The 11495-nt window shown below is 40.7% G+C and overlaps 1 protein-coding gene across 2 annotated transcripts in view; it reads left to right on the top strand.

Annotated features, from left to right (window-relative positions):
* The first annotated feature begins 5402 nt into the window (after positions 1–5402).
* Positions 5403–11495, top strand: part of MYLIP (myosin regulatory light chain interacting protein) — a 17849-nt gene continuing 11756 nt past the window's right edge. Inside the window, exons 1-2 of one of the 2 annotated variants that reach the window (XM_006909249.1) lie at positions 5403–5717; positions 6815–7005. In XM_006909249.1, coding sequence (XP_006909311.1) covers positions 5631–5717; positions 6815–7005 — 278 coding nt within the window. In that variant the 5' untranslated portion in view covers positions 5403–5630. The remainder of the gene's footprint in view (positions 5718–6814; positions 7006–11495) is intronic. The other variant, XM_006909250.3, reaches the window with a different exon arrangement.

Here is an 11495-nt window from a genome sequence, read left to right as displayed (position 1 = left end):
CCTTCATAATGGAATTAGTGTCCTTACAAAAAGACACTAGAGAGCTTGCTTCTCTCTCTCTTAACGTGTGAAGACACAGGGAGTAGGTAGCCATTTACAAGAAAGGAAGAGAGATCTTGCTAGAAACTGATCATGCTGGCACTTTGCTCTTGGGCTTGTCAGCCTCCAGAGTAGTGAGAGAATAAATTTCTGTCACTTAAGCCACCTAGTCTATGGTATTTTGTTATTACAGCTTGAGCAGACTAAGACACTCAACAAAATTAAAAACCAGATTCTCCAAGATGAGAAATAAGAAGCAAACATCCCATGTAGTGTAAGCAGCTGTACTTCTTGCCTTTCTCTAGAATAACTCCTTATAATTACTATTATTGTCTCTACACTGGCCCCAGGGCAGGGGTTGAGGCTGGGGCAGGGGCTATTTACTTTAAAACTCAAACCCAAATGAGGTTCTGAGGCCATTTTCACCTTCATCCTTAGAAAGATAAGAGGGTTGGCCTGTTTGCAAATTATTAAGGGTAGCCAAGGGCAACTACACAAAAACTAGGTAGGTCAGTGCAAGATCCAATTTACTCTCTGGGCTTCATAGTACTCTTGCGAGCCTAACTTCTGGTGGGCACCAGATTCATACTCATCCCTGAGGAGTACATGCTTAGACTTCTCTTCGCCTAGAAGTCTAGACCCAAGAAAAGGCAGGGTCTCCTGCTTGTGTCAATCTGGGAAATGCCCACAAACTCCACATAATTATTACAGTCTTCCTGGGCTCTGGGAGCTGAAATGTCTGTTTTCCACATTTTGGAAGTAGAGGGCTAAGGTCCAAGGTCTAGATCCATCACAGCAAGAAGGGAGAGACAAGGCTACCTCCACTCACCCTGGGATACAGATGGCTATCTGACTGAGCTCTCTCAGGAATTCTGAACCATGGGAGAAAATAGAGAAGAGAAAGCAACTGGCAGAGTGCTGGGTCCTGATAGCCACTGAGAGATTGTCAGGGAGAAAATAGACCTTTGTTATCAAGTCATTTTCAAATGATCATGATCTCCAAGAACACAGCAGAGACAAAATGAGGAATAACTGAAGGAGTGGTAAGATTTTCATATCAAGTGATATAAACTCTACAAATGTCAGCAACAATAAATAAGCTGGGCAGAGATGGTGTAATTGAAGTTGAGTGAAATGTTGTCTTATTCCAAAACACTCATAGTTTTATCTTGTTCTATCTCACTTATTAAAAGCTTGTGGTTTTTCTAACATATGTAGCTGATTTCATGTACTTTTGGTATTTCTATAGCATTTCTAACCGCGTTTCACTTTTCTCTGGAAGGTTGGTACTCTCTAATGTTGCACTGGTTTGGGAAATGGCTACCCCCATCAATTTCTATGTCATCCCCATCCACATAATACATCATGTTGGCCCCACTTTCCTTTACAAAAAGGCATGCTCAGACACAGTGAGAGGGGCCAGGGAGAGGTGTCATTATAGGTCAGCTGGTTAGAACACTTACTGGTTAGAACAGGTTTGTGAGTTTGAGCCTCAGGCATATTGGGTCTTCTGTTCCGCTTCCAATTGCATCCCCAGCATCCATCCAACCTCATTCAAGATCAGAATGATAGTGAATCCTGTTGTGAGTGGATCAACACTGCATATCACCACACTTGAGAGGCAACTGTATCACACAGGCTTAATTATTTATCTTCTCCATAAGTAAAATACAGGTATCAAAATAGTAAACAAAATATTTTTGTTATAAACAAAATGTGCCAAGTGGAAATGATTTCCCAGCTCTTAGCATCTCTCAACTAAACGATGCATGCCAAAGAAGTAAGCATATCATGAAATCTGACATTTCAGGGCATATGAGTAGTGAGAAGAAAAACAAACAGTAGAAAGGGTGGTATTTTAGAAAAGAAAAGAAGACAGCTAAGAAACAGTACTACTTGTAATTTTTTTTGTGGTGATCATTTTTTGTTTATAATTTTCCTAATGTTTATAATCTAAGTATAGATTTGAAACTCCCTATTGCTCTCTTGAAATATCTCCAGAAGTTTATGTGCTGTATTTGTTTATATCACAATAAAAATGTAGAGCATATTGCATGCAAAGTACAAAAGTAAAACATCAATATGAACCAGCAATACCTGATAAAATTACAGGTGCATTTTTCCCTTGTACTTTTCAATCTTTTCCAAGTTGTCTACGTGAATATGAACTACCCTCATAAATAGGAAAACATCATTTAAATTGTCTAATTAGGACTATGCCATTTTGTATTTTCCAAAGTTTGTAATATGGGCAATACTTATGCTTTCTCCATCCTTTCTTTCACTCTTCAAACAGCAAGTTTTGGAAATGAGACACTCTGCTTTGATGGTAGGCCAGAGTCAAATTAATCTACTCCTGAATTTCACAAGTCCAATATTTCAAATGAGAGATTTCAGCTCACTTGATACATTCTAACACACTTGTGCAAAATGAAGTATTGTTTATGTGAATAATTAGCGTGAATAATGTGTGAAAGCAAATGGACAGTTTTTTAGGCAGTCACTAAGTGTTCTTCTCTCCATGCTCCTACAAATGAACAATGAGAGGTAAAGAGAAGGGCCTTTCCTTTGACACAGCACAAGGTTTCTGCAGTGGTATGTGCAGTTTTGAGAGAGAAATGAACAGGACAGGTATCTGGCCAGCCAGATCAGATCTAGTGCTCAACCAGAAGAACAATTTCTCAGCCAGACAACCATTGCATCATATTCTGCAAATATTAGCTAGTGCTCAGTCTTTAGCCCTGGTATATGAGACCAAGAACAACTGTGGTGCTTGGGTGTTTTTGAATAGCCAGGACTCCACTGGCTTAGCAGACTCTACTGCTTAGGTATGATTTCTATTTAACAAAATCTACCTTCATGCAGCTGATCCCTGAACTTTGCTGGTTTATTTTAATTCTATCTTTAAAAGGAGATAGCTTTTTGAGAGCAAAAGAAAGCAGGCACTGATAAAATGTAGCACCTCTATGACTAATTCGAACTGTTTCTGTCACAGCTTGATCAAATACCACCCCCAGGCCAGGGTGTCAGTCTCTTATTTTGGAGTTAGGCCCACCTGGGGCTTGAAACTGGCTCCAGACTTTTTAGTAGCATGACCAGATGGTGAGATCCTCTAGGAAGTAATTCTATTGTGGGCTTTCTAGTCCCTAACTGGGTCTTTGAGCATGCTGTGCTTTCTCACCGAATCCAACAAACTCAGCCTTTTCATTCCTTAATTAACCAGTCTCTATCTCTACTCAAGGAAGAAATTAGGAAAGAGACAGACGGATGAGAGGTTGGTCTCATATTTCTGGTATAGTCTAGTAGAAGCTAGTATTCTTTTTTTTCTCGGTTATCAGGAGTTCTCTCCCCTCCTCAAACGCCATTTTCCCGTTTTTAACTTTCTTGCTTTGTTTTGTTTTAAGAAATTCTTTTCCTCTTCAGTCTTATCTCATAATTCTTAATTTCAAAAACAATTGAAATTTTTACCAACCATGCCATAGCAGGAACATAATTTAGGTTTGAATTAAAAATATGCCTGCCAAAATAAAATACATAACTCATTTTTAAAGTTGTTTTTCCACAAAATGAATATTTGTTTTCGGGTTTTGCTTGTTTTTGTTGTTATTGTTATTGTTGTTGTTTTTTTTTCTTGCCCAACCAATATTTCTCCCTTTCTATCTACTTCCATGCCTAGTCCTCACTGATTCTCTGAGCTCCCCCAAATTTGTGCCCTAAATTCCTTTTTGCTTAAGTTAGCCAACTTTTGGTTAGCTGACTTTGGATTAGCCAGCTAAATATTAACCAATGTACCTCACCTCCATCTTGCCCCTCGCTACTCCTTAGCTCTAAAACTTCTAGTGATTAAGCATTGATTGGATAACAGTGATCCGAATGTTATCTCCCAGATAAATTTTCCAGATCAGTAAACTGGAATTAAAGGAATGGAAAACAAGAGTTGATATAAGATAGACTGATTCAGCAGCACAATGTCGTGAGGTGTATCCATAAGACACAAAGAAAGATGCAAGAGGGCACATATTCACTACAACACTGGAAGTCAGAACTTTGACTATTTATGGTTTTACCCATAGTTGACTTTAGCAAAAGACTGTGGAAGGATCCTTTCCTGTAGCCATCTGCTCTGATATCCTTCATACTTCTTCAGAAAAAAAGGCTCCTGAGACAGAGGTAATCAGGACTCAGGAAAAGGGATAAGGACAAACATCATCGGCAGGCAGTGACGGAGCTGACATTATACATCTCCCTGCATGTATACGGAGTCGTTCAAATGCTTTTATGAACATTATCTCTGCTGTGTTTCACAGCAATGCTGGGTTAGGAGGGGAGGAAGGCAAAATGGATATTGTGGTCTCCATTGTACTGCTGAGAACACTGAGCTTCAGAGAGATGAATTGTTTTCCAAAGGTTCAAGGCTGAAACTCGCATCTGCTTTCTTAACCAAAGAGCTAGGCTAAGTATTGTCTTGGCAGAGAGGAACAAGCAGTTAAGTCAGTCAAGAGTTGTAGATCTTAAATTATTAATAGCTACTACTGAGGTTATACCACCTGTTAGGTTCTGAGATGATTCCTTTACCTTTAAGATGGGGATAACATCTGGTTGCATGAGAGAAGGGACCGGCAGCAGAGAAGGTGCTCAATTAATGTTTAAAGAGTGAATGAGATAAGACATGAGATAGGATGAGAAACCCGAGAGAGGGACTTAGTGCCTTGTAAGATGTTTTGATTCAGCACAACAGGTAAATAGAAGCCTCTGGAGAGGATTCATACCAAAGCACTAGATCAAGCTCCCTGGCTTATTGGTCAACTGCAAAAACTTTTATACTTAGATTGGTTTTCAGTGACGAGATCTGAAATGAAGAACAACCATTCCGCCTTCCAACAACTCACTGTGGCAAACCCCAGGGGAAATAGTTTTCCTTAGGCTTTGGCGTTGCTCCCTTTCCTTTCTGCTTTCACCTCCTGAAATGTGTTTTTGGAGTGACCTGAGGCTTATGGAGAAAAGCGGCAGCTTTTAATCACTGCAAAATTAAAGCCTGACAGAAATGCGTCCCTGCTTCGGAGCCCGGGGCGGTCGCTAGCTCGCTTGCTCGCTCGGAGCAGCGTCGCCCAGCCGGCAGAGGCAGCGGGTGTGTTCCGGACCTCCCTCCTCCCGCAGTCTTCGGCGCCGACAAGCTGCCACCTCCCCAGGCGGCCCCGGGAACTCAGCCGAAGCTGGGAGGTGGGCTTGTGGTCGATCGGGCGCCTCTATTGGATGGCAGGACAGGGAGGGCGGGGCGAACCCGCTGTGATTGGCGGGGACACCAGCCGGAGGGGGCGGGGCCACTATATCAGAGGAGTCCCTGTCGCGGCGCAGGCAGTCGGGCTGCTGGCGTGCGGCGCCACCGTGGAGACCCGGAGAGTCAGCCGGCGGCCTGGCAAGGGGGTAGTGGGAGGGAGCGGCAGCCGCAAGGCGCAGGACAAGGGTCTGCAGGGCGGCAGCCTTTCAGGACCAGCCTCGCCGAGACCCTGACTGGGTCTTATTGGTGGCAAGGCGGCATCCCCGCGCACACCAAAGAGGAGGCGGCTTTGGAGGCAGCGGCGGCCCCAGCCATGCTGTGCTATGTGACGAGGCCGGACGCGGTGCTGATGGAAGTGGAGGTGGAGGCGAAAGCCAATGGCGAGGACTGCCTCAACCAGGTGAGGACGAGGGACTAGGTGGAGACCCGGCCGGTCCCCATAGGCCAAGGGGCCTCTCGGCGGCGCCGGGTGCCTGCCGGGCGGCGCTGCGGCAGCGCTTGGGGGGCGTGCGCCCCAAGCGCCGGGCCCGTGCCTCCTACTACCCGTGGGCGTGAGGCGCGCGGCCCCCATCCTGGCGCGCCGGGAGCGCGTGGGGGACCGCAGAGGATGCGCACGGCGGCTGGCCACCCTGCTCCCCCTCCCCCAAGCCCGGCACTTTCCAGAAGAAGGCAGCCCTGCACACCTGCCGCAGGTGTGTACAAGATGCCTCTTGTCGGGTCCCCGCGGGGGCCTGACTGCGACACCAGCGTCCCGGGATGAGGTGACTGGAGGCGGTCGCAAGTCCCTCGGGTTGCTTGGCAGACAAGCCGTGCCCTTGTCTGTTGCTGCTTCTCAAATGGATCATTCACCTGCATCTCCGGATTTGCAGGGTACGAAAGGGCCGTAGGTTTGGGGTCATTTATTCATCGATTGTCTTTAAGCACGCGTTTCTTTACGAGTGAAGAACAACCGTTCCAAACTGTGCATATTTGTATGGCAGACAGCAGATTTGATCTCAAGTGAAACGCTATGCCCTCAAAACCCCTAGACCTGAGATGTTTGGAAAACCTCTTGTAAAGCTTAGCTGACACTTGTGGCATGTTTCTTCAAATTGTTTGTATTTTTGGAGTCCAGATGGTTAAAATTGTCTAGATGCTAAGCTGCCAAATCAGCTGTGTCGATTGTGCTGGTGGAGGGAATTCCGATGATTGGAAGAAGGAAAATTGCCTGAGCGTCTCCTCAGTCTTTCTGGAAGGCTACTTTTGAGGACTCTTTTTACTCTACTGCCATTGGCCATGTCCTTGGTGTTAAAGGAAGGATGAGCTTCTATACTTCACCTAGTGGTATAGCATCACTGGAATCTTACATTTTTGTTCTTCCAGTTTATGACAGAAATTGAACACTGTTGTTGAACTTTGTAAAGAGTAGGCAGGAATATTAGACTCAGTGGAGTCCTTGGGTTTGCTTTGACTACGTGGACCATTTGCTTATATATGTTGCATTCATTTTTGTTTTAGGTGTGCAGGCGATTGGGAATTATAGAAGTTGATTATTTTGGACTGCAGTTTACGGGTAGCAAAGGTGAAAGTTTATGGCTAAATCTGAGAAACCGGATCTCACAGCAGATGGATGGGCTAGCCCCTTACCGGCTTAAACTGAGAGTCAAGTTCTTCGTGGAGCCTCATCTCATCTTACAGGAGCAGACTAGGTAAAGTGATGCTAAAATTAAATAAAATGTCAAATAGACCTTTGGTTCCATTTAGAAAGGGTCCTTGCACCTTCCCAGAGAAGTTCACTGGCAAATTTGTTTTGATACAGAGTGAATTGGTTCATAACTTAGAAGTTTTCCATAGCACAGCCCTTTCATTAAAATGAAGAGGGAGCTATATAGTTGGCCTGGGGTATATTTTCCAACTCTTCTTGTGATATTTCTTGTCTTTATAAACAATGGGAAAGCAAGGTTGAATTCTTACAAACACTTGAGATTAGTACCACAGTGGCAGAAAGACAGGGGAGGGGGGAGAAGACCCAACTGACTTCCTGATAGCAGCATCTAATGCCCGAGAGTAACCTCTGCCTCTTGGCAGTGTTATTGTAGGTCATTGTAGACTGTTCTAACAGAAAGCAGGAAACATTTCCTCTTGGGTTACTTAAACTTGGTCAACTTCTTCAGCCTAGTGTCAGATTACAATGTTTAGCAAAGAGCTCTGTCCGACTTAATGCAGAATTTTAAAAGTTTTTAAGTTTCTCGAAAACTTGGTAAGAGAACTCTTTTAAGGCCAGTGTAACTGCACTCTAACCCACAGATATGTTACACATGACTGTTGAGTTTAGATTGTTGAGTTTATCTCTACTTCTAAAAAACCACCAGTAGTAAGTAGACAACTGGAGCGTGTAGTTTCCCCCTTTCAAACCAAACGTGTTTTTTCCCCTGGACTGACAATAATGCTTTTCTCATGGATGAGAAAACTAGGAAACTAGTGTTTAATATTTATTGCTGAAATGCAGGAGACCTAAATCTTATAGTGGCATGTTAAAAAAAAAAAAAGAGAGAGAGAGAGAGCAACTGATTATAATAACAGCAAACTTTGGGTCTGAATTCTGTTTTTCATAACCTTTTGGCTTGGGAATTTGCCAAAAGGAAAATTTGAGTGTGAAAGTTTTGAGGAATGATGAGTAAGCAGTATCCTTTAAGAGTTTTTAATGTGTCATTTTTTTGTTTGTTTACACAAGGACTGATAGAAACATATTTTGAAATACTACTTATTTGAATTTGAAATGTCTGCTTAGCTTCATTATGGAGCTTTAAAGAGTGAGTTTTAAAGAGTCAGTTTTGTTTCTGAAGTTACTGGTATGTTGAATTCTTAGTGTTCCTGAAAACATCTTGCAAAATATTCAAGTGATTGCATTTTTAAGGATGCTTTTTCTATATATATATTAAACAGAATGGATTGGGATTTTTTTTTTACTTAAAGCCGATTTGTGAAAGCTTCTACTTTACATTTCAGTGTGATAACTGGCAGTCAAGTAAGACACACGTGTGTGTGTATATATATATATATATATACATATATATGTGTATATATATATATACACACACACGTATGTGTATATATATAAAACTATTGGAATTTTCATTGTGTACTTTTAGCATGATTTTGCAATCTTTTCAGGGCTTCCAGATGCAAATCTAGTTTGATGACACAGACTTATTTTTTTAAATCTGTAAAGCTTGGAAGAGCAAATACATTTAAACAATGGCTGCAGTTACAGTAGTATAATACATTTGTATAATGAGTGCTTACAGACTTTAAAATTTACTACTAGATGGTCTTTACCTGTGCTTTCCTGTATTTGAGTTAATAACTATTATTGAATCCATTTTATTCATGTAAGAAATAGAGACATTTTATGAATTAGAATTGGAATCAGATTTCCTACTTTATTGATTCAATTGACTTTGTCTCTTGAGATTCATCACTCAAAGAATACACATATGTAGTTAGACTAGGTAATTTTAATTGATCTTAGATCCTTTTGGCATCTTACTGAAAAATTAGTGTGATCTAAGCTTTTGACTTGCTTTTAAAATATTGGAGAATTTTACCCATTTTTGTGGGATTGTCTGAAATATAGAATTTTAGGAAAATGCCACCTAAAGTTCATATAGCGTTATGCCTTAATAACTAGATAATGTAATTGGGAATTAACATTTCTACCTTTTAATTAGGATCAGAAGTTGTCCTGGAAGTTATAATTAGCATTGTTTTTGTGCATGATACTATGGAACAAAAATACTTATTTCTCCTAATGTTATGTTACCAAGATAAAGCTGGTTGATAACTTTTTGATGTTTAATTATTCATTTTAAAATATTTATGTAAAATGACATGAAAATAAAATAGCTTCATTTGTGTAGTGAGTAAACTCAACTTTACCAGCCCAATTATAAAAGGTTATTGTTTACCATCTCCAAGTCTAATCATAAGGGTACATTTAGTATACTGAAAGTTTCTGAACAGTTTATTAAATGATGCTGAAATATCCTGGCTGAGTTGTCCTCTGTGGACAATTAAAGTAGCCTGCTTACAATAGAGCCGGCCTAACTGGGGCCATTTAATATATTAGTTCACATCGGATTAGGGAGGCTGCTGTGAGAATGATGGCAGGAAGGCCTGTGTGTAATAGGAGGGTACTGTGGTCAGAAGTCCAGCAATCTAGGTCCAGCTTGGCCACCAACTACCAGAGTATGCAGACTTCTAAGACGGAGTCAGCTCTTCATCTCAATTGAAAGCCCAGGAAAAGATGGTCTATAGAATCTCTTCTAGCAATAGATTTTTTTATCCTTTACTTCTGTTTCCTCTATTTATGATTTCCCTCAATATTTTCCTAACTACATTTCTCAGAAAACGGAAAAAACATATCAAGTGTCTACATAGATTGGTAGGTAGAGTTAATCTGGTTTCTGTTTTGGCCTAATTTTATTTAGGTCTGGTTCTTCACCCAGATTATTGTTTGCTCTTGTGTGGAGGTTTGGAAAATAACTGGAGTCTTGTTTAAACTCAGCTGGCACTTTTCAGAGATAGAGGCAGCAGGTATTTTCAGCAGATGTTTGCCATGCTATGGATTAAAATTAAAAGTGAAACTAATGTATTCTGGAAGTAGATCTGAAGTAATAATCTTTGGAATTCTTGCCTTTCAAAAGCTTTCAGTTATTCACAGCAACTCAGACCAGATTTTGTCAACATTTTCAGAACCAAAGATTAGAGTATTATAGGCTTCACCTTCAGAGATGGTAATTAATTATACCATCTATTCTCCTGACTTCCACATTTTAGTAGAGCACAATGGTCTTTGCTAGGGGCACTCCTGCTTAAGTTTTAAGACTCACCAACACTGGAATTCTCTTTCTCAGAAAAGAGTTTAGTGAGTCTTGAACTCAAAGTTCATGGAAATGCTGTAATCATGAATGTTGACTCTCACTAAGATTTGAATGATGTGAGCAGGAAGTTTTACACGTCCCTGGTTAAATCCCACTGTTCTTCAGACCTCAGTTCAGTCACCACTTCTCAGGAGAGCCATCCCTAGGCCTGCTCAGGAGACCAAACTCTCCCAAGACATCATGTAGTTTTACTTAATGGTGTTTAATGAACATATAACACTGCCTTTACTGATGTGACAGTTTGTCAGCCACTGTAATAATCCAAATTCCATGAAACAGGGAACTGGTCCACACTGAATCTCTAGTCTAGCAAGGGCCTAGTGCATAAATATTCATTGAATCAATGAGTTAGGAACTTGGAAATAAATAAAAATCAGGTTAACTGATACTGATGAATACATTTTCTCACAGATATTGAAATGTTTGCCATTTTGCTTTTATAAAATGAAAAATTTGAGACTATCAAAGAAATCTCACCATTAAAAAATGTTTTGTAGTGATTATTATCTATTAAGAATTTGCTCAATGCTTAGCATTCTTTTGCTGCTTTCTTTTGTCCCTGGACCCTACCTCAGGCCATTCGTTTATGGTGTTTTGTTTTTTTTTTTTTTTAATGCCCACACACAAAATAGGCTCCTGGCAAGTCAAAAAGGTAAAAACATTTGTATATTATTGCCAGAGAAAGTATTAATTAAATTTTTGAATTCCAATATATCTATTAAGGTTTTTTTTTTTTTTTTTTTGCTTAGATTATACAATGTTTGTGTTATTATATTAGCCACAGATCTCCCATCTGGGTACCTTAAATGTTTTTTCAAATTTCTGATACTTATATATTTGTATGAAATCTCCAAAGAACATTGAGGAATCAATTTTTATGTAATAAAAATGAACTTTAATCTTGATCATATACTTATTTTTTAACATTTGAATATTTAGATGGCACTTAGGGTCTGACCCAAGGTGACCGGTAGTATGCAGCTCCAGGGGTACCAGGTACATTCTGCAGCTTGGTCCCAGATCTCTCCCAAAACTAATAGCACTCTACTAATCTGGATTGTTGAGAAAGGGTTTATAGTTAACACTTCTAAACTAAAGGATTGCCTGGGTTGTTGTTTGCCTAGGACAGGTATCTGTTGTGAGTAATCATATTTTAGAAGTGCAGATTTTATGCTTCCAAGTAATAGTATTCTTCTGGTTTGGGTTGTAATGACTTTTGAAGTTGAAAATATCTCCTCCCCCCCCCCCCCACCCCC

This window comes from Pteropus alecto, unplaced genomic scaffold (assembly GCF_000325575.1).
Source record: "Pteropus alecto unplaced genomic scaffold, ASM32557v1 scaffold121, whole genome shotgun sequence".
Classification (NCBI taxonomy): Eukaryota; Metazoa; Chordata; class Mammalia; order Chiroptera; family Pteropodidae; genus Pteropus; species Pteropus alecto.
This window is presented reverse-complemented; position numbering and strand designations above follow the sequence as displayed.